The sequence below is a fragment of the Drosophila innubila genome (assembly GCF_004354385.1).
Source record: "Drosophila innubila isolate TH190305 chromosome 3R unlocalized genomic scaffold, UK_Dinn_1.0 2_E_3R, whole genome shotgun sequence".
NCBI lineage: Eukaryota > Metazoa > Arthropoda > Insecta > Diptera > Drosophilidae > Drosophila > Drosophila innubila.
This window is the reverse complement of record NW_022995380.1, coordinates 13,830,948-13,852,671: the sequence shown is the minus strand read 5'-3', so window position 1 is coordinate 13,852,671 and position 21,724 is coordinate 13,830,948. Positions and strand designations below refer to the sequence as shown.

The 21,724-nt window shown below is 41.9% G+C and overlaps 5 protein-coding genes across 7 annotated transcripts; 1 reads left to right on the top strand and 4 right to left on the bottom strand.

Moving 5' to 3' along the window:
- Positions 1-95: 95 nt before the first annotated feature.
- On the bottom strand, positions 96-4,138 carry LOC117789867 (TBC1 domain family member whacked). Of its 2 annotated transcripts, none has more exons than XM_034629031.1 (4): positions 3,654-4,138; positions 1,751-1,995; positions 1,321-1,685; positions 96-1,259 (listed from the first exon to the last, which is right to left on the bottom strand). In XM_034629031.1, the coding sequence occupies exons 2-4, from the start codon at positions 1,955-1,957 to the stop codon at positions 743-745; spliced, it is 1,089 nt and encodes a 362-aa protein (XP_034484922.1). In that variant the 5' UTR covers positions 1,958-1,995; positions 3,654-4,138; the 3' UTR covers positions 96-742. The 2 variants fall into 2 exon arrangements, with proteins under 2 accessions (XP_034484922.1, XP_034484921.1); XM_034629030.1 differs by having other exon boundaries at positions 1,751-1,975.
- A 232-nt stretch (positions 4,139-4,370) lies between these two features.
- LOC117790537 (GPI ethanolamine phosphate transferase 1) lies at positions 4,371-7,145 on the bottom strand. 2 transcript variants are annotated; one of them, XM_034630015.1, is made up of 3 exons: positions 6,233-7,145; positions 4,842-6,180; positions 4,710-4,788 (listed from the first exon to the last, which is right to left on the bottom strand). In XM_034630015.1, exons 1-3 carry the CDS (start codon positions 6,975-6,977, stop codon positions 4,782-4,784), a joined length of 2,091 nt encoding a protein of 696 aa, XP_034485906.1. In that variant the 5' UTR covers positions 6,978-7,145; the 3' UTR covers positions 4,710-4,781. The 2 variants fall into 2 exon arrangements, with proteins under 2 accessions (XP_034485905.1, XP_034485906.1); XM_034630014.1 differs by having other exon boundaries at positions 4,371-6,180; positions 6,233-6,992.
- A 504-nt stretch (positions 7,146-7,649) lies between these two features.
- Positions 7,650-10,540, top strand: LOC117789869 (GPI ethanolamine phosphate transferase 1). Its single transcript, XM_034629033.1, has 2 exons — positions 7,650-8,486; positions 8,540-10,540. Exons 1-2 carry the CDS (start codon positions 7,706-7,708, stop codon positions 10,456-10,458), a joined length of 2,700 nt encoding a protein of 899 aa, XP_034484924.1. The 5' UTR covers positions 7,650-7,705; the 3' UTR covers positions 10,459-10,540.
- Positions 10,528-16,385, bottom strand: LOC117789868 (probable multidrug resistance-associated protein lethal(2)03659). Its single transcript, XM_034629032.1, has 7 exons — positions 15,861-16,385; positions 15,221-15,306; positions 14,779-14,938; positions 14,351-14,717; positions 12,367-13,985; positions 10,668-12,303; positions 10,528-10,611 (listed from the first exon to the last, which is right to left on the bottom strand). Exons 1-7 carry the CDS (start codon positions 15,935-15,937, stop codon positions 10,576-10,578), a joined length of 3,981 nt encoding a protein of 1,326 aa, XP_034484923.1. The 5' UTR covers positions 15,938-16,385; the 3' UTR covers positions 10,528-10,575.
- A 216-nt stretch (positions 16,386-16,601) lies between these two features.
- LOC117791913 (probable multidrug resistance-associated protein lethal(2)03659) lies at positions 16,602-21,517 on the bottom strand. Its single transcript, XM_034631847.1, has 7 exons — positions 21,317-21,517; positions 21,020-21,105; positions 20,785-20,944; positions 20,360-20,726; positions 18,738-20,293; positions 17,046-18,684; positions 16,602-16,976 (listed from the first exon to the last, which is right to left on the bottom strand). Exons 1-7 carry the CDS (start codon positions 21,391-21,393, stop codon positions 16,941-16,943), a joined length of 3,921 nt encoding a protein of 1,306 aa, XP_034487738.1. The 5' UTR covers positions 21,394-21,517; the 3' UTR covers positions 16,602-16,940.
- Positions 21,518-21,724: the final 207 nt, after the last annotated feature.

Sequence of the window (21,724 nt, the reverse complement as noted above, 5' to 3'; positions counted from 1 at the left end):
TGACTAAATACTCCCAAATAACGCCCCTCAACAATATATTTATATTGCATTTGATTGTTTTACGTGGTTTAAGTAAACACGAACAAAAATGAATGTCGACAATAAATATATAATTTAATAATCTTTAATACAATTAGAGAATGCATGCTTACTTCTGTTTCTTGACCTATTAACATTGCAGCTGCCAATAAAGTGTTTGTTGTAAAAAATAAATCAATAAGTATGATAATAATACGATATGTTTACGGGTTGTAAAACGCTTATGCTAAAAATGTTTTAATTTAATGTAATACATACAATAAATAATAATAAATACTTTTGAAAAGCATAAACAAATTGCACGCACATAATAATTGCAACAATATGAATTAAATTAAAGAACAATGTTTTAACTTATGAAATATTAAACAAACTGTTTGCCAAATACATTTCGTATGCGCATGGAATGAAAGTTATCTAATTGACTGTTGATTAAACAGTATTTTGTTATTCATTTTTCTTTTTCCTTTATCGTTTCGAAGTTTACATGTTTCAGTTCCTTTCTCTGTTTTTGTGCACGCCTCCTTCTATTCGACTTTGCTTGATTATGTTTTCTATATATAAAACATATGCATTGTGTGTGTGTAGTGTGGATTGATGAGTGTCTGTCGTGTGTTTAGTAACAATTTGTTGCTGTTGTAGTAGTAGTAGTAGTAGTAGTAAATAGTTGCTGTATGTTGTGTTGTGTTGTGCACCTTCGTCCTCACAATGTGGGCATGTTGCGCCTTCCATTACTTGTGCTAGATTCCGCCCCATCCTGCTGAGCCTTTTGTTTGGCACGTCGCGCCTTCTGGCGCGTATGCTCAATTTGAAAGTCCTCGACCCGCAAATTGAGACGCATCATATTGTTAATAATGAACTCCTCTTCCATAATGTGCTCTGGTGGTGAACGTAGCACTGCCAACGTTTCGCAGAGACCAGTGCAGGTTTTGCGCACCTTGTGCCGACTGAGGGAGGCACCAATGATGACAAGCGCCACTTTAAATATGACCCTTATTCCCTCGGCGAGAAAACAATCCCACACACGCAGCAACGTCTCCCAGGGTAGTGTGCGCGTCAGAGCGCATAGAAACCAATCTGTCATGTAGAGGAGCGGCTCCACTTTGTGCTTCTGCAGATGACGATAGACGGGCGGGCAGGTTTTTTTAAGCAGGCCCTCCAATATGCCCGCATCATTTTGTATCACTTCGAGACCAGGTATAAAGTAGTCCTGCAAATAGCTGTCATTGAAAGAAAAATGAATTATTAAATGTTAAACAATTCGAAATTTATTGGACTTACACATCACATACGCTCACAAATACCCAAAAGGCATCCTCTGCCGGCAAATGCATCAATAGAAATGCAGCTATTGGCGCTTGCGCTTGACAGAATCCCACCTTGGGATTGTATATTGAATAGGCCTTCAGCACATTGAACAGCTCGATTTGTCCCACCTTCTGTTCGTCCAGAAACATTTCGTGAAACGGAAACTGACGATGCTTATCCTTTTTGATCTCCTCAATGGTGGCCGGATTTCCAGGTTTCTTCAACAGCTCCTCGTATACATCTGGATTCTTTTTCTTTAGCAAATACGCGCCAGACAAATAGAACCAGGCTCTGGGACGCACCGATTTTGGTATACCCTTGCGGCATCTATCGCGAATCTATGAAGCGAAAAGTTTGATTCAGATTAATAATAGATTTTGAGAAAACTAAATACTGCAATTACCTTTTTGTAGTTTTTGGACATGTATATGGACCAATTGTCAATCATATAGAGCCATTTCTTTTCGCGCGCAATGATCTGTGCCTTGGAGAGGGGCTCCTTTGGTTTGTCCGTGCGCTGGAATCCGCCGTAGAAGCCATTGCGATCTGGGCAACTGGATACGGTGGAACACAGCGAGATGGTATCCAATGCACGCGGTGGTGTTGCCATCTGTGATCACTGTGTGTGCTGGCCAGAACGATAGCAAACTAAATCCATAAATTATTACAAACTAAAATACGCCCACTAAAAAGTCAGCTTGTATTTGTGTAAGTAGGTAGGTAGTACAATTGAGAGAGACAGAGAACAATATGGAGAGGTAAAATCACCCAAGTACCAGAGAAGCCAAGACAATTTGCATTAATAATTTGCTGGTCTGTCTGTATGTTTATAATGAAAACTGCGCAATTAAGTGCGATGATCAACGAGTGTTTGTCGGTCTCTCAATTTGTCTCGTTTATTACAATTTGGCAGGCATTACTCATACAGACATACATACGCCTGTACATATGTATATATGTAGATAGATATACGTTAACCTTAACTAAAGTGATATGATTGTTATTGTTTATTTATTTATAACTATATGCCTTATCAGTTAGCACACATTAAATAGATAACATTGAAGATCGCGTTATGAAAAGCTCTCTCTCTCTCATATATAGTTTTTTAGAGAATTAGAAAAACTATTTAATTTAAATGATCGATAAAATGAAGGAGACAAATACAGGCTGCACAGCTGTTTTTGTTAGTGCAAAAGCAAATCAATTGAATAGCGAATGTTGGTTAGTTAGTCAGCAAAGGTTTTAGAGCTGTCAGTTCTATAAGAGAGTGGGAGAAGAAGTGAAGCGCAAACAAAGAGACTTTCCAATTGTGATTCAATTAATTGTATTTCATGTTGAGAAATCTAAATCAAAAGTATATAAAATTTACATATTACAAATTGAAGCGTTTTGTGATGTATTCATGGTATAATTATGAATTAAAATTAGGCTTGTTTATGCTTTAAGCTAAATCAGGAAGTGTAAACTTAGCGACATCTCAATTGTTGTCTTCAAGTGACCGCCGGAAGCTTTAGCCCAAGCTTGAGTTTAAGTTTAAAAGCTTAATGACAACGACTAAATAATTGAGGCAACAATGCTACGCTTTAATAGCAGACTGAATGCTTAATTGCAAAACAAAAAGCAAGAGCAAATACAAAAGCATAAAACTAGTACGAAATGTTACAGTCGGCAAACTCGACTGTGAGAGACCCTATAACTTAAAAAAATTTAAAATTATAAATAAGAATAAACATTGTAAATATATAATTAATAAAATACAATTACTATTATATTAATTTTTTTGAGCGCGATTCGCTTTTAATATACCAAATAGACCCTTTGTACTTTTTAAGTACAGGGTCTATTAAGTGCAAATGCTTTAGCTTCGGGCCAAAAGAAAGTCACTTGCAATTCATAAGAGCGACACAATTCTGAAGGGAACAGCTACTGACGAGGTCATGTATATGACTGAATCAGTTACCATTCTTATCAGATAGTCACATTTTAAGTCTTTAAACTTGTTCACGTTAAACGCTATGTTTTCATTGAGTAATAACTACACACATACATACGTCACAGAAACGGTTGTAGAAACAGAGGGAGAGGGAGGAGAGAGGCCCACCCACCAAAAGCGCAAATACAGCTCTTGGCTGCCATTTTGCCTACGCGCTCCACAAACAAGTGTCACTGTATGCCACTATGGCGGCTGTGATTGCCTGCGTGTGAGCGTGTGTTGGTGTGTGTACACTGTACAATACCTAGCAATTGTTATTATTAACAGCGCAACGCCCTCGCCCCCACATTCACGTACACTTATTACTTACCTTTGAGCTGCGAGTTCTCGCTGTTGCTTAGCTTATAGTGGTTGTTGTTGCTGTTGTTACTGCTAGTATTGAACTGCTGCCGTGGAATGCGCAATACCCGTTTTCACGTTAACTTTCTATGCTTTCTTACGTTTTTCGATTTATTTTACACTGCGCCCGCACATTGTTCGTGTTGTATTTATTGTGTTGGTGTAAACACTAAATTCCAATTGGATTTTTGTTTATTTCCTACACAAACTGGAAAGGGAGAGGTAGCCATTGAAAAGATAATTCGTTTGTTTCGCGTTGAATATCAGTATCGTTTGGCCTTGCACTTGGCACTTTAGCAGTACATTAACCAAAACAGTTGCTTTGGCACACACCGATTTTTTATTTTTAGCGAATGAATCAAAATTGGTTCAAAAATTATGTTTTTTGAGGGCCCTCTCTAAATACAGAGGCAGCCGCGTTGCCAGCCCAACTCAACAATAGTTTTACAACAAGGTTTGCCACCTTTTCCATAAAAAGAATTCCCGATCTGGCAAGTGGCTTGCACAAAAAGTCTAACAATTTACTGTAAATAACATTTACTGTTCTGTAGAGCTTTTCTGTTACGTGACAACAGAAACTATCGACTGAGGAGAAAAATATCGTAATGAAGAATGTATATCGACAGTTTTGTTTTCAAAATTAAGACAAAATAAAAAAAAAGTTACTTTTTAAAAATAAAAGTTCTAATTTTAGAAACAAGTGAAGTTTATTTGTTATAAAAGTCAACACTTGTGCACATTCCACTTAGGAATCTCCAACAATTGCTGTTTAACGTCGCCCACCAACAAGTTGGCCAAATTTATCAGTACCAGCAATGTAAATGGTAATAATTGCACTAAGATAAAGGGAAAAAGTGTAACAGCAATTTCGCAAAATGTATTGCGCACCCGGAAAAGGCAGATGACGGCGATGCCGTTGCACATGGCCAGCAACTTGTGGAATATATCGCGCCGATTCGTTGAATCCGTCTCACATTTGGAGCAAATGACGCAAAGCAACAGAAGCATCGGAACACACAACTTGAGTGCAATAACTAACGCATTCATTAAAGCTGAATATAATCCAAATCCAGAATATGACATGAGTCTGCGAAATTGGTCAATATCTGCAACGTTGCCAATGATAAAAAATGAATAGAAGCTGTACATTAATATGTACATAGCCAATGTTTGGTTCCCAGTTTGTTTGTTGTTCTTCAATCGCAGCGCCAGTTGCAGCTCCAGGGTCAACACCTGGATGACCACAGCCTCGTAGGATGTGCAGAGCAGAGTGTATAACGTACTCAAGTTATAGATGGTGAGCTCAATGCCCTGTTGTCTAAATCGTGGATAAAACACATAGCACAAATACGCCCTGGCCATCAAATGTAAAAGTCGAGGACGCGCACTGAACCAGACATGGATGCAGGCCAGCAGCATAACGAGTCCATTACAAATTAGATTCCTTCTGTGCGAACGGGAAAGCGATGGGCCAAGGAAAGCGATTGGCTGAAGGAAGGTTAATATTATGCTGACAATGAACGAACCCCGATGATGGAATCCCAGAGTCGGTGGCAGGCAACTGAGAGACGCCAATGCGCAGACCACAATCATCCATATATACGACTCCAGTGATCGTTGCATGATGACCTCTCGATTCTGGTAGAAGGCGAATACCAAGTAACATAGGCCCATGAGGCGTCTATCAATAAAGCCTGTGAGGCAGCATAATGACACCAACAGGGGCACACATGACGACAATTTCTCACTCCTCTCGTGCGCATTTAGCGCCAACCTCCAAATGAAGCCGGGCAGCAACAGGAAGCCACTGATTACCCAGGGAACTCGCTGAAGCAGCAGAAAGATAATCATCAATAGAATTGTTACATGCACTAGCATCCTGGCCAGCAATAGCTGTGGACTGCGCGTATTGGATGCCTGCAGAGGTGATGCCAGCTGGCAGCGTAAATGATGCTGCCAGCCAAGGAAGCCAAAGGTGATGGCCACCAGCAATCCTCTGCGGTAATAGCTTTCATAGTACTCGATGCACTGCATCAGCACGGGCATCATGTTACTGCTGTACTCATTCAGCGTTAGGAAGCGCCTCTGATGCCACAGCAGATTGCCACTATACACGAACTTGTCCAGCTGCTGTAAATTCATCCAATGGCTGGGCATACAGCTGGCTAGCAGTCCACGCTCATGATGCTGCAGCCGGTGCTTTGCCAGATCCACTAGCTGAAGCGCGTTGGTAAATACGGCATGGGATTCATAGCGGTCACTGGCATTTAATACGCCCGATGGCATCTGGCCGCGATTGTTGACAGGCGGCGGCAGTCCCACCAATGTGCTCATCAACGGTGTCAGCTGTATCTGCTCCATGATGCTCAGCGGCAGGCGTTTCATTTCTTTGTTGGCCACAAATGTGCGACCTGGACTAGATTTTGTGTTGGAGACACCGGCGCCCCACAGAAAGAATGGAGTTTCAATCTCCTCCTTAGTTTTTCCTCCAAAGAGACCTAGAGGAGATGACCTAAGAAGATGCAGTCAGATTGAAGCTGTATTTCTTACCCATGCTCGTCATGCCATGATCAGAGATTAGAAGATAGGATGTGCGTTGATCGGAAAATGTCTGCTCAAAGCGATTGTAAGTCTTCCAAATGCCACGCTGCGTGTAGTTGATATTCTTCCGATACATGTCCATTCCATTTGCGAAAAGTAATCCCACTAGATGCACGACTATCACCAGTCCCCTAATATTCTGCAGTTGTTTCGATTCGCTGTCCAGAAACCTGTCAATATCATCAAACGTCCACTCGTCCAATTTGTATGAATCCTTTGAGGCAATGGACATGACATCGTAAGGCACACTAATTTTGTTGACGACCGCAAGGTGCTTTAAGAACTTGGCCGATCCCCATGCATAACTAAGGGAACTCCGATTGAAAAGCGTGTCGCACGTGACAGCCTTCGATGACCAGTAATCGAAAGCAGAAAACGGACTCTCATAGAATCCAGAGAATAGAGCAACTTGTGCCGACCTGCAATTGGTGGATCCCAGAGTTCGAATTATACCCACTTGACCCTGATGCATAAAAATCTTGCTCAGCTCCTGCACATTGATGCAACGATCTTCGAAGAATGACTTTGCACTCAGTCCATCGGTAATAAAAATAACCAGACGATCTGCTGGTGCATGTTTCATCAACGTTGGTTGCGGCTCCAAATGCGTAACGACGTTTGATTGAAAGTAGATGACGTAAACTGAGCACATCAGCAGAAACTGCAATGCAAACACTTGGCCCAGAGTCCACATTATTAGCTTAATTCGATTTGTTAGAACTCAATGAATACCGTGACAATAATAAAACTTGGCACATGTGTCAAAAAACAGCCCACTTTGATTTTGAAAAACTTTTCATACAAAATTTAAAAAATCTATAGAATTATTTGACTAAATCTAAAACAAATCGGATGAAAAAATGTTATGGAAAACCTTTTATGTCGTTCAACATATTTTATTCCAACTCGAAATCCAAAGTATAGCCTGTTTTGACTTAATTTGAAGAAATTCATGGCTAAACAAAGTAATGTTTTTCTTTCCAATTGTAGCAGACTTAAAAAAAATTAAATGCTTTTATCTGTTATGAAAAGTATTCATCGGAATATTAGCTATGGACAACTTATTGTTTTGTTTTTTTCAACAAGTTCTTAACTATTTGCCGGAAAATGTTTTTTCAATGAGATTTATAAGGAAATCACTCCTATACTTGTGATGGATTGATCGATGTTTAGTTTCTGCTTTTCTTCAATATAATTTTTCTGTTGTGGAAACTATAAGTCGGAAAAGGAGCTTTATTTTCTACAACCTACACCTACCAAATGGCATTAAGTACTCGGTTATCCAACGATAAATGCTCCTTGTCTTTCAAAGCAAGCTTTGATTTCTTAAATACATAAATGCCGGGACTTCAGTTCGATATGATCAGCGACAAAACACACATAGTACACACAGTACGGGTCAAGTTTTAGTTATTTTCCAAAATGTGGAAAGTTTTTGCTCTTATAGTGCACATTTTGATGGTCGGATATATATCGATGATATATTTCCAATCAACTGTTCTTAATGGAATGCGGCCGCAAGCGACACATCGGGAATTGGGTCTGGAGCCACCAGCAGATCGTCTTGTTGTCTTCATTACTGATGGATTCCGAGCCGAGTCATTTTTCCGTAGGAACTGCAGTGGCTTGCCAAGCATACAAAATATATTATTAAACGAGGGCTTGGCAGGCATATCGCGCACCTGTGCTCCCACCCAATCCCGTCCCGGACATATTGCCATCTTTGGTGGATTCAATGAGGATCCAGCGGCAGCTATGACCAACTTTCAGAAAAATCCCTCGATATTTGACTCGGTATTCAATCGCACATCCGGTACATGGGGCTGGGGTGGCAGACCAGTGATAACAATTTTCAAAGATTTGCTAAGTGAAGGCGGTCGAATTCACTTTGAAATGTACACCTTGAATGAAGAAATGGGCATTTACGGAGCGGATAACTGGGTCTTTAACAAGGTACGACAATTTCTGGCCTCCAATGACAATGTTCAGATGGTAAAGGAGAAGTTGCCAGCAATGTTCTTGGTCTATTTGGGTGATCTTGATCTCGCCGGTCATTCGGCAAAACCAAATACCGATGATTATCTCAAAATACTCAACAATACACAATCCGGCATTGGCGAAATGTACGAGCTATTTGAGAGTACCTTCAATGACAAGCGAACCGTATATCTAATGACATCCGATCATGGCATGACCGATTCGGGTAAGTTTTAATATCTTCCAACTCTGAGATTACTAACACTTTTTAATTTGTAGGTGCTCATGGAGCCGGCAGCAAGGATGAGATTGAAGTGCCCTTCATCTTTTGGGGCGCTGGAGTCAATCGTGTGGCCCCTAATGCGGGAGAAACCTTTGGAGTTGGCAAGGACGGCGTAGAGTTGCCGCTACATGAGCTAGACCAGGTGCAGTTGGCACCGCTGATGTCTGCCCTGATTGGACTACCACCGCCCATTAACAATATGGCCATGCTGCCGTTGGGTTACATCAATGTCAGTGCCGAGTACGAAGCGCAAGCATTGCATCTGAATGGATTACAATTGCTGGCCCAGGTGGAACGGATACAGCAGATTCATCAGCGTGATCGCCTAACCGATTGGTTGCCCATCTTTGAGAAACTCGACAGGCGTCGAATTCAAAACTATAAGCATCAGTTCGAGCGCTTGATGAAATTGCACTGCATTCAGGAGGCGATGCAATGTAGCCAAGACTTAATACGTCTGGCTCTGGATTGTCTGGAGTATTATAGAGATTACTATCGGATTCCACTGTCTGCCGCCTGCATTGCCACATATCTGGGCTGGTTCTACTATTTGCTAGCCAAGCAGGCGCGTCCAACGAATGCTCCTAAACAGGACTGGCTATCAATACCCATTATCCTGTTCTTCCTGTTGGAACTGATGCTGGCCGTAATGTTCTATTTGCATAAGATACCTTGCTGGACAAGCTTCTACTTGCTGGTACCATTGCCCGTTTGGATGGTGGCCTTGCGAGAGCGTGGACTGCATAGCAAGTGTGTGGAAGCACCTTTCATGCAGCTGGCATGGATTGTGTGCACCGCTGCCCTGCTCATATCCACAACCCACTATCGGGAGCTCGTCTCTCTGGGTTATGCGGTTGTGGTGTGCGCCAACAATTGGCGAGCATTTACAAGGCCCACGATGAAATTCTGTCTGTGGATCGCGCTGGTGACAGTCTTGACTGGCTTTTCGCTTGTGAGACCCGATCTGGGTTACCAAAACAAATGCTTGCTCTTTGCAAGCATGGTACTGACTCTGTTGCGTCCTCTGGTGCTGGGTGAATCTCACGGCTGGCGAGTGTGGATCAGCAATAGCGGTGCCTTGCTGATTGAAGGATACATTGTGCAACGGCTGCTGTCTGAGAAACCTGTCTGCCAGTGGTTACATGTTGCTGCCTGGTGCTACATGATCTATGCCCTAATCTCGATTCCATATAGTAGTACGAAAACTCCACGAAAGCGTGTACAGCTGATTCTCTTCAATCTGAGCACAATTTTTACGCTATTGTGCCTCTCGTATGAGTCGATCTTTATACAAGTGCTCTGCACAGAATTCCTGCTGGGCATGGAGGTGCATGAAGATACCAAGAAGTTGCAGGAGGAAAGTGACAGTGATGGTGATGAGGCGGATAAGCCAGCCAGGTCAATAACTTCAGTCCAGCACATTGTCAGCAGCTATCGCTATGCCCTGTTGATTATATTCTACTCATACTTTTCTATAATTGGCACTGGCAATCTGCCGCAAATCAATTCCTTCGATCCGGATACGGCACGTGTGTTTGTGAGAGAGCTGTCGCCGATTTTGATTGGATCATTGATTGTCCTGAAGCTCTTTATACCCAACATCATCATCATGTCCAGCTTGTATGCGTTTTGTGCAAGTGCCCGGCAAAATGTGCGTGGTATCTACATCTGTCTGTTCCTTATCTGTGATGCCATGTGCCTCTACTTCTTCTTCTTTGTGCGGAATAGTGGCTCCTGGAGTGGAGTTCGTGAGTCTCTATCGAATCTTCTCATTGTACATGGTCTTCCCATCCTGTTGATTGTCTTCTCGTGGGTCCCTAAACAATTCCTTAGCGCCATTCCCTTGACTATGTTGCCCATGCTCCGTTGGAAAAGTGATGTGCGCCTCTCACAACCAGGTCAGAGCCTGGCCTAAATTCGTCTATAAATGGTCAATTGAAAGGCTTACAAATTATTTTTAGTGTATCAATGAAATAAATTGTTATTCAAGTTCAAGAGATTTATTTAATTTTATTTAAATTACACGTTGCCTCTAGGCGGTTTTTGATTTCTGGCATTCCAAATGCGCCTGTAAGCAAATAAATAAGATTAATTATGCTCTGCTTTATATATTTATGTTCTTACCTTTTCCGCTACCTTAAGTAGACTATCAAAGTTGCTTTTACCCGTTTCCATGACCATGCTGTGGAAGATTTTCGACTCACACTCGGTCAACAGCTCATAGGGAGAACCAAACTCTACCAGCTGGCCAGCATCCATGACTAACACCTTGTCCGAATCCATAATCGTGTTTAAGCGGTGGGCGATTGTTAAAACTGTGCACTCCCTGAACTTATTCCTAATCGTCGCCTGTATAAGAGCATCTGTCTGTGGATCCACATTGGCTGTGGCCTCGTCCATTACCAGAATGCGGTTCTCGCGAAGAATAGCCCGTGCTAGACACACCAGCTGTCTCTGACCCACACTGAAGTTGGTACCGCCCTCGGAGATAATGCTTTGTAGACCACTCGGAAGCTCACTGATGACGGGCTTCAACTTGACTTCCTCCAGAGCATCCCACACCTTCGCATCACTGTACTCTTCGAAGGGATCGAGATTGTAGCGCATGCTCCCTGAGAAGAGCACCGGTTCCTGAGGTATTATGGAGATCTTGCTGCGCAGGTCGTGTAGTCCCAGTTCATTGGTATCGCGACTGTCAATGACGATCGAGCCATCGTTATAGGACAAACGGAAGAGTGCATTAATGAGCGAGGATTTGCCGGCACCTGTGCGACCCACGATTCCGACCTTTTCCATGGGCTTAATCTCGAAGTTGAGGGACTTGAGCACATACTTCGACTGTGGATCGGGGAAGTATCGTAAACTGAGATCGTCCGCCACAATTTTTCCTTCTTCTGGCCATGTGACAGGTGGCTTCTTGTCTGGCGAGGACTCGTATTCGCCTTCAGGCTCGATTTCATCATACTCGAGGACGCGTTCAACTGCAGTCATAGTAGTGTCCAATTCGGCGGATTGTGTCATTCCAAACTGAACCATGCCTGCCAAGCTCATGGCCTGAGTAATTGTAAGTCCAACCTCGCCAGGATTGCTGGGCGGATTGATGAAGTAATTGACAACAATGATGATGGTGTACAATGAGCAAAAGAAGTCTACATAGTAGCCAAATGCCCGACTAGTGGACAGGAAAGTATAGAAACTAGAGCTGTGCAGATCCTGTAGATTATCGAACTCGGCAATTAATGTTTTCTGTGCTCCCAATGCTCGAATCGTGGGAAGACCATTTAGAGATGCGCTAAGGTGAGAATAGATGGGGGATCTGGCTACTGCCTCCAACCGTTTCACATCTCTCGAGGTCTTCAAGTAGAATTCTCTGATGTAATAAAAGATGAATCCCAGCACAGCAGTTAGAATAAGGTAGTAGGGGTTCATAATGCAGATGACAACAATAACGCCCGCCAGAGTGAGAAAGATCTGCATCACATCCAACATGATGGTTGGTAAGATTTCATCCAGCTGACCCAGATCTTTTGAGAATCGATTCAAAATGCGACCCGAGGGATTTGTGTTAAAGAAGTACATTGCCGCTTTGGTGATGCCACGGAACATGGCGTTGTGTAAATTTGTGGAACTGCGTCTGGCCATCGTGTAGAAGAGGATTGGGCGCATCACGCAGAGCAGGATTGAAGCGACGTTTAGAGCCGTGAAATAGTAGATGTCTGTATGATCGTTCATACCAGAATCATCCTTGTTCTTATCAACCCTGGAAAAGTAAAGGTCCGAGTCATTATTACAGAGTATTAGGATAAATGGATATATTCCTTACCAGTAGGAGAGAAAGACATCCGAGCAGGATATTACAACTTGGGTGCCAATGCATATAAGCAGTAAAGCACATATTAATAAGCCACCACTGCCAGCGGCGAAATATTCCTTATAGAGACCCAAACCAATCTTGCCCTCGACACGAGTCTCTTGTGGAGACATCGGAGCGTCCAGCGTAATGGAATCGGTCATGGAGCTCAATGAGTTAAAGCTGTCCGTTCGTGATGTCTGTCGACTGCTACTAATGCATCTCTTTCGTGAGGTCATGCTGTGCTGATCGAAGGCGTCACCAGCATCACTTTCATGGTCATTTATCACGTGTTCCCTAACATTAGGATCAGACAATAGCTGGGCAAAGTCCAATCCGCTGCGCTGCATCGCATCATATGTTCCCATTGCACTGATTTTTCCCTTGTCCATTATGACAATGAGATCGGCTTGTTCCAGAAACTGCAGCTGATGTGTTACCAGTATGACGAGTTCATTCCTAAGATATCCTTTCATGCACTGGTCAAACAGTTCACGGCCCACGTGCGTGTCCACAGCACTGAGTGGATCGTCCAGCAGGTAAATATCCGCCCGTCGGTACACAGCTCTCGCCAGGCTAATGCGCGCCTTCTGTCCTCCAGAGAGTGAAGCTCCCCTTTCACCAACGATCGTCTTATCACCCTGAGGGAGTAGCTCAAAGTCACGTTCCAACGCACACTTCTTGACGACGGTGCGATAGCGATGTTTGTCCAGGGTCAATCCAAAGAGAATGTTCTCCCGAACAGTTCCAGTGAAGAGCCAAGGCTCTTGGGTGGCAAATGAGAATGTACCATTGACTTTGAGGCTGCCTTTGCTAGCAGGAAGTTCACCGAGTATAGATTGTATCAAACTGGACTTGCCTGCACCGACAGGACCAACTACAGCCACCAGTTGTCGACGACCCATCTGCAGATTGATATTATCCAAGGTGTTTTCTGTGGCCTTAACGCTCCATTTGGCATAGAACTCGTTAAATTCAACGAGAGTATCCTCTTTGCTATCGGTTTTCAAGACGTCTCCATTGCTTTGTTTGATTATTGAGCCATGTTCCTTATCATATGATGTTCCAATCTGATTGGGCTTGTCACAAATTTGAGCGACCTGAGTCTCCTCCCGATGCATAAAGGTTTCCAGACGCCTGATAGAAACTAGAAGCTCTGCAAACTGAGTGATTCCCATTGGAAAGAAGTTGGTGACTGCTCGCTGCAGCAAGTTGTAATAGGCAGTGATAAAAAAGGCCTCTCCGGCAGTTAATTTGTTTCCCAGGAGCACGTAACCCACCAAACTCACGAAGATAAACATACGGGATAGAGATATGCCAAAGGCAATAAGCATGCCACGAATATAGTTGACTTTCTTGATGCAATTCATCTCCTTGCGTCTCGCATGCTCCACCAACTTGCCAAACGGTTTCTCCCAGGCATACATTTTGATCACCTGAATGCCCGATATAATCTCATTCATCATCCGCACGCGCTCATCTGTCCGCATTGCCGTGCGGAGTCGCAGCTCCGATGTTTTTTTCGCCAGATAAGCTTGTAAGGGCAGAAAGAGCAGCATCAAAGCGACGCCAAAGAGGCAGGCAAGTCCAATCTGAAATACGAAAATAAATAAATTTTATAATATTTTTCGCACACTTATACAAGACAGTAGCTTTTGATAAGTCATTGGCTTAAGTAGGAAACCGCAACATTTTTAAATGGAAAAAAATATACTTTTAAACATCATTCTTGTTAAGAGCAATCTACTTTCGCTTTCCAAATAATAAGATTGGGCAAGGGTTTAAAAATAGGCTTTTTCACAGGTAACCTTAACATTTGAATATTTGGTTAATATATATCTACATAAAATACTTATTTGTAAGAATCCAAACAAAGTTTTTAAAATTCTTTACCTTATCTTATTCAACAAGCTTTACTTTTTTACTTATAAGAAGACCGTCAGATAATCAAAATTACCTTTTCATACATAAAGTAGGTCACCACAATCAGTTCCAGTGGGGCCAGCCATATAAAATGTACAATGAGCAGGATTCCATCAAAGCGTCCCACATCATTGGACAGCAGATTCACCACCTGACCCACCGATGTATCCGACAGTGCAGTGCGACTCAACCGTAACGATTTCCGATACATCAAGCTGCACAGGGCTATACGCATTTTCATGCCCAGGTGCATCTGACCTAGTAAGTACGGATGTCCACTCATAACAGTAAGCAAGGAGCATGCAATAAGACCCGCCGCATAGAGTTGCGCTTTCAGTGGATCTGGGTCCTCGCCCGAAAAGTAAATCATAATGCCATATAAACAAATGGGCTGTGTGAATCTAAAACAAGATGATCAGAGGTTTAGCAAATTATCCTAGACAGCCTATCGAATCCACTTACTTTGTTAGAAACTCTCTGACCCCCAGTAGAAGTCCAGTGCCAAATAGATGCCAGCCAAAAACGCGCATCATCACACGGCCCAGACGAGGCGGTTTTTGTTGGCCAGATCTTTGCGCTACCTCTTCATCCCATGCTGCGCAGAGGCGATCACCAAGCGTTTCTGTTAATAGTAATTATTGTTTTTAAATTTTCCATTGTACATTTTTAAGGACTCCAAATTGATATCGATTTATCAGTTATCGACATCATATTTGAATAAATTCAGTTAATGAACAACTGGCTCTCTTGTAAGGATCAGTTCTCAGTTCTTTGAATCGAAAATTTAGTTCAATTTTAAGAATCAGTTCGCAGTTCCTTGAAGAAAATGAATTTAGCTCTCCAGTTCCTTTTAGGATTTTCAATGTTGTGAAATCCACAAAAGTATTTAAAAATGTTTACTCACCTGACTTGTGTTCTTTTAGCGGTCTATATAAATCTGGTTGCTCCAGTGTCTTTTTGCGACCCTTTAACAATACGGGAAAGGCAAAGCTGCGTCACAGTTGAAAAGATTAGAGACACATTAGAAGAAGGGCAGATAAGAGAAGAACAAACATATAATTGTTATTGGAGTGAACCACAGATAGCGTGCAAAAATCAAATCTTGGGTGTATTACGTCACGTGATCATAAATTCTGAGCGAACGTGGGTCACCTTATAATTTGAAATCTAACTGGTAGCAACAAATGTACCACATGTCTGTATACATATCAGTTTCTAAAGTTGATTACTCATTTGATTATACTCAAAGTAATTCATATATACTCGTATGTATCTATAATAATATATTTAGATACCACAAAATTTTTTAAGGAGTATTGCTATCTATTATCGCCTTGATAGATAACATGAAAATATGCATTATCATCATTGCGTAGATAATATCATCGTTGTCTATGGTCCCAATTAAATGACTTGGAGTTGTGTTCATCTTCATTTGTTTAGTCACCCATTCATTCAAATAATATTTATCTTTGCCTCTTTTTGCGGTGTCATGAAATAGTACAAATCTTACTAGCCTTGAAGCAAATAGCGTGAAGACTTACCAGAGCATAAGTTCCGAAATCGGGTTACTTCGCTCGCGTGGATTCTCCGGGAACTCATCTGCTTTTAACGACTGCATGTTGATTTTTTTTTTTATATTTTTTACTTTTTACTTATATACATTTATTTAAGTACTTCAATTCAGTTAAGATCAGAGTTAGAGTTCTTCTCTTTTTATAGTATTTTCACTTTTCTATCACACAAAGAGAAATTCGCATTTGTGATGGCGCGCACGCCGATATGTTAGAAATTTTTTTTTTTAGTACAAAAATATTCCACAGTGCCTTCTGGCAGCTGTTTGAGATAGTGATGCTGCTGAATATCATATATCACATAAACACTGATCAATATTAGTTACTGAATGAAGTAGCTGTTTTAATACAACGAAAGTCTACACGGTTTTGAAATGTCCGATTTAATTTAATTTAGTTTAAAATATTCTATATGAAATAACAAAAGTTTTTCGATCTCCATTCACTCTCAGCTGTTTACCCTTTGAACGGGGAACACGTTCTAAAACGCAGCTGACCACCACTCACTTTTTATGCGTGCTTATGGAACAAAGCTTCGCAGACAACTGTTGCTCAAAGCTTTTGCTCTCTGCGATAGCACTGGCATTTTGTACTGTTGGGCTTTTATTGAGAGCTTTACACATGTTATCGTTTTTTGTTTTACAAGCGTTTTCTTGCACTGCTTTGTTACAAACAAACAACACTTGTGTAAATGTAGTAAAACTCGAAAAGTAATGTTCTTATCTTTATTATCAGCTGACACGTTTGATAAAGTCAGAATTTGTGTACTTGGATAGCATAAAAGGATTAAACTCTTATTTAAATTTATTTAACGTACAAAATATACAATTTTTGTCACTTGAACAAGAATAGAAATAATGGACAATAATCAATGAATCAAAAGCTTGTTTCCGAGAGGTTAGCTTAAGAATTTGTTTAAAATTAGTTAAATAATAACATTGCAATTTAATATTTAATAAAAAGAGTATTTAAAGTAATAAAAGCTGTCAAATATTAAGTACGAATTTTGCTTAAAGTTAATCAATTAGAATGTATCCATATTCCAGTAACTTAGGCAGTGTTAAGTTTCTTTAAGTCCAAATGAACCTGCAAGTGGATAAGCCAGATTATATAAATATTTTTTAATTTATAACCCCAATCTTAGTTTGTACTCACCTTCTCCGCTATTTTAAGTAGACTATCAAAGCTGCTTTTACCCGTTTCCATGACCATGCTGTGGAAGATTTTTGTCTCACACTCGGTCAACAGCTCATAGGGAGAACCAAACTCTACCAGCTGGCCAGCATCCATGACTAACACTTTGTCCGAATCCATAATAGTGTTTAAACGATGGGCGATTGTTAGAACTGTGCATTCCCTGAATTTATTCCTAATCGTCGTCTGTATAAGGGCATCTGTCTGTGGATCCACATTGGCTGTGGCCTCGTCCATTACCAGAATGCGGTTCTCGCGAAGAATAGCCCGTGCTAGACACACCAGCTGTCTCTGACCCACACTGAAGTTGGTACCGCCCTCGGAGATAATGCTTTGTAGTCCACTCGGAAGCTCACTGATGACGGGCTTCAACTTGACTTCCTCCAGAGCATCCCACACCTTCGCATCACTGTACTCTTCGAAGGGATCGAGATTGTAGCGCATGCTCCCTGAGAAGAGCACCGGTTCCTGAGGTATTATGGAGATCTTGCTGCGCAGGTCGTGTAGTCCCAGTTCATTGGTATCGCGACTGTCAATGACGATCGAGCCATCGTTGTAGGACAAACGGAAGAGTGCATTAATGAGCGAGGATTTGCCGGCACCTGTGCGACCCACGATTCCGACCTTTTCCATGGGCTTAATCTCGAAGTTGAGGGACTTGAGCACATACTTCGACTGTGGATCGGGGAAGTATCGTAAACTGAGATCGTCCGCCACAATTTTTCCTTCTTCTGGCCATGTGACAGGTGGCTTCTTGTCCGGCGAGGACTCGTATTCGCCCTCAGGTTCAATCTCATCGTACTCGACGACACGTTCAACAGCCGTCATGGTGTTCTCGAGTTCCGCTGATTGACGCATACCCCACTGTACCATGCCCGTCATGCCCATGGCCTGGGTAATGGCTAATCCCACCTCACCAGAGTTTTCCGGTGGATTGACAAAATAGTTCAGTATAATTATTACTATGTATAGCGAGCAAAAGAGATCTAGATAGTAGCCGAAGCCACGATTAGTAGACAGGAAGATGTAGTAGCCTGAACTGTGCAGATCCTGTAGATTATCGAACTCGGCAATTAATGTTTTCTGTGCTCCCAATGCTCGAATTGTTGGAAGACCATTTAGAGAAGCGCTCAGGTGAGAGTAGATGGGGGATCTTGCCACTGCCTCCAGCCGTTTCACATCTCTCGAGGTCTTCAAATAGAATTCTCTAAAATAATAAAAGATGACGCCCAGACCAAGAGTTAAGAGTAGATAGTAAGGATTGGTTATACAGAGAACAACAATGATGCCCGTCAAGGTGAGGAAAATCTGAACCACATCCAACATGACGGTTGGGAGGAGTTCATCTATTTGTCCCAAGTCCTTTGAGAATCGATTCAATATCCGACCCGAGGGATTTGTGTTAAAGAAGTACATTGCCGCTCTTGTGATGCCACGGAACATGGCATTGTGAAGTTTTATAGAACTGCGCATGGTCAGCTTATAGAAGAGCACAGTGCGAACCAAGGTGAACACGATCACGGCCAAGTTAAGGGCTGTGAAGTAGTAAATATCAACTGGATCGGAGTTTTTTGTTGCTAAGTTTTTGCTCTTGTCAACCCTAGGAGTTAAAATAAGTATTAATTATTTTTATTAAAAATTAATATAACTTACCAATAGGATAGAAAAATATCGGCTGTGGAACTCACGATCTGTGTGCTTAAATAGAAGAACACTAGTACACATATTGAGAACCAACTGCTGCCTGCGGTTAAGTACTCAGCATAAAGATTTAATCCAATCTTCCCCTTGACTCGTGATTCCTGGGAACTTATTGCAGTATCCTGTTCGATGGATTCGGCTTTGGAGCTCAAGGAACTGATACTATCGGTTCGAGAAGACTGTCGACTGGTTTTCCCAGCGCGTATTCTTTGTAGGACTGTATTATGATGATTTAAGGCGTCACCAGCATCACTCTCATTGTCAGCCATCGTGTGTTCCCTAATTTTAGGATCAGACAAAAGCTGAGCAAAGTCCAAGCCACTGCTTTTCATCGTCGAATAGGTTCCCATGGCACTGATTTTTCCCTTGTCCATTATGACAATGAGATCGGCTTGTTCCAGAAACTGCAGCTGATGTGTTACCAGTATGACGAGCTCGCTTCTAAGATATCCTTTCATGCATTGGTCGAACAAGTGTCGACCAACGTGCGTGTCCACAGCACTGAGTGGATCGTCAAGCAGGTAAATATCCGCCCGTCGGTATACAGCTCTCGCCAAGCTAATGCGCGCTTTCTGTCCTCCAGAGAGTGAAGCTCCCCTTTCACCAACGATCGTCTTATCACCATGAGGGAGTAGCTCAAAGTCACGTTCCAGCGCACACTTCTTGACTACGGTGCGATAGCGATGTTTGTCCAGAGTCAATCTAAAGAGAATGTTCTCCCTGACGGTTCCAGTAAAGAGCCAAGGCTCTTGAGCAGCATAGGAAAACCTGCCATTGACCTTTAGGCTACCTCTGTCTGCGGGCAGCTCACCGAGAATGGATTGGATCAGACTGGATTTGCCAGCACCCACGGGACCAACGACAGCAATGAGATGTCCTCGATCTAGCTGTAGATTAATATTATCTAGGGTGTACCCTGTGTTCTCGGTGCCCCACTTTGCATGGAACTGGCTGAATTCAACGAGAGTCTCCTCATTACATTCGAGTTTTGCCAGTACTTTAGCGGTATCGCAGATCTGATTCTCCTCTCGAAGCAAAAAGGTTTCCAGACGCTTGATGGACACAAAAAGCTCGGAAAGTTGAGAAATACTTAATGGAAAGAAACTGGTGACCGTTCGCTGTAGCAGACTAAAGTAGGCAGTGATTAGAAATGCCTCCCCGGCGGTCAGTATGTGCCCGAGAAGGACATATCCGACTAAACTGGCAAAGGTGAAGGTGCGAGATAAGCACAATCCAAAGGCTATTAGCATTCCACGAATATTGTTGACTTTCCTGATGTATTTCATCTCCTTGCATCGCACATTTTCGACAAGTTTGGCAAAAGGTTTCTCCCAGGCGTACATTTTAATTACCTGGATGCCCGATATGATCTCATTCATCACCCGGACGCGTTCATCTGTGCGAATTGCCGTGAGCAGCCGCAGTGCCAATGTTTTCTTGGCCAGGCCAGCTTGGAGAGGCGTGAAAATCAGCATTAGAAGGATGCCAAAGAGGCAGGATACCCCAATCTGCAAGGACAAATGACATATTTAATATACCCTCCCTTGTTCCTATTGTATCCAACTATTATTTACCGTTTCGTACATGATGTAGGTTATTACGACCAGCTCAAGTGGGCCAAGCCATAAATAATGTATATTGTCAAGAACTGAATCAAAACGTCCCACATCATTGGACATCAGATTCACCACCTGGCCAATCGATGTATCAGACAGAGCAGTAAGACTTAATCGTAATGCTTTTCGATAGATCATACTGCAAAGGGCAACCCGCATTTTCATGGCCAAGTGCTGAATTCCTAGCATACAGGGATGTCCCCAAATAACTGTGATCACGGAAGTAGTCATGAGTCCCCCCGCATACATGTACGCCTTGATTGGATCAGTATCTGTTCCCGCAAAGTAGGCCATAATACCAAAGAGACAAATGGGTTGAGTAACCCTGCAATTATATATATATGCAAATATTTCTTTTAGAAGTCATTCTGATAGATATTTACCTCGTTAAAAGCTCTTTGGATCCCAATAACACTCCAGTAACAAATAGATTAAATCCAAAAACTCTCAGCACAACGCGTCCCAGACGAGGAGGTTTCTTTTGGCTTGATCTGCGAGTTACTTCTTCATCCCATGCTGCGCACAATCGATCACCAAGTGTATCTGATTAAAATTATATATTTTTTTAATATATTACAAGTCTGTTCTTTGATAGCATTATCTTGCAGGTTTACTCACCTGATTTATGCTCTTTTAATGGCCGATAGAGATCTGGTTGATCTAGAGTTTTTTTTCGGCCCTTCACCAATAGGGGAAATATAAAGCTTCATGGTTGAAATTATTGAAGGAGAAACCATAAAAATATATATATAGGGTAACAGCATAAACGCTAAAAAATACAGTTAAGCTAGCACAAAAATAAGCGTAAACGTGATAGACTGATAATAAAAAAAGGTCTGGGCTATTCGCTATTAGTATTGTGGCTGTTATCCGTTAAGATTTTCGGTAATCTATCGTCCCTATGTGGAGACTTACCAGAACAGAAGCTCCGAAATTGGATTAATGTGCTCCCGGGGATTCTCCGGTAGCTCATCGGCCTTTAATGATTGCATGTTGGTATAGTTTGTTTTGATAATTTGTAAAAATAAACTATGAGTAAATAATTAGACTTTATTGCACAGTTACACTTATCATGAACATTTTTACTTTTTTAATTTAGTTACGCTCTATCGCGGTTGTTGACTGTTTGGCAAAAAAAAAAAAACTTTCCACTGTACACTGTCCACTGTATCAGAGATGCTGTCGTAATATCACGTATAAGTTAACTGATCATGTAAAACAAAAGTCACTACAAACGGTGTTTTCTTCTTTAATATTAAAGCTCGATTTCATCATATGATGTAATAGTCAGATAAGAGAACTTTTCAATTGTTTTTGATGGCT

Bases quoted from the DNA above. Each gene is read 5' to 3' on its own strand.
- LOC117789867 (XM_034629031.1), bottom strand. From the start codon at position 1,957: ATGGCAACACCACCGCGTGCATTGGATACCATCTCGCTGTGTTCCACC. The intron at 1,686-1,750 runs GTAATTGCAGTA...TTCGCTTCATAG, and splicing joins TGTCCAAAAACTACAAAAAG to ATTCGCGATAGATGCCGCAA. The intron at 1,260-1,320 runs GTAAGTCCAATA...TTTCAATGACAG, and splicing joins TTTGTGAGCGTATGTGATGT to CTATTTGCAGGACTACTTTA.
- LOC117789868 (XM_034629032.1), bottom strand. From the start codon at position 15,937: ATGCAGTCGTTAAAAGCAGATGAGTTCCCGGAGAATCCACGCGAGCGA. The intron at 14,718-14,778 runs GTAAGTGGATTC...ATCTTGTTTTAG, and splicing joins GTCAGAGAGTTTCTAACAAA to ATTCACACAGCCCATTTGTT. The intron at 12,304-12,366 runs GTAAGGAATATA...TTACTTTTCCAG, and splicing joins GATGTCTTTCTCTCCTACTG to GGTTGATAAGAACAAGGATG.
- LOC117790537 (XM_034630014.1), bottom strand. From the start codon at position 6,977: ATGTGGACTCTGGGCCAAGTGTTTGCATTGCAGTTTCTGCTGATGTGC. The intron at 6,181-6,232 runs GTAAGAAATACA...CATCTCCTCTAG, and splicing joins TCATGGCATGACGAGCATGG to GTCTCTTTGGAGGAAAAACT.
- LOC117789869 (XM_034629033.1), top strand. From the start codon at position 7,706: ATGTGGAAAGTTTTTGCTCTTATAGTGCACATTTTGATGGTCGGATAT. The intron at 8,487-8,539 runs GTAAGTTTTAAT...TTTAATTTGTAG, and splicing joins TCATGGCATGACCGATTCGG to GTGCTCATGGAGCCGGCAGC.
- LOC117791913 (XM_034631847.1), bottom strand. From the start codon at position 21,393: ATGCAATCATTAAAGGCCGATGAGCTACCGGAGAATCCCCGGGAGCAC. The intron at 20,945-21,019 runs GTGAGTAAACCT...AATTTTAATCAG, and splicing joins ATTAAAAGAGCATAAATCAG to ATACACTTGGTGATCGATTG. The intron at 16,977-17,045 runs GTGAGTACAAAC...ATCCACTTGCAG, and splicing joins TACTTAAAATAGCGGAGAAG to GTTCATTTGGACTTAAAGAA.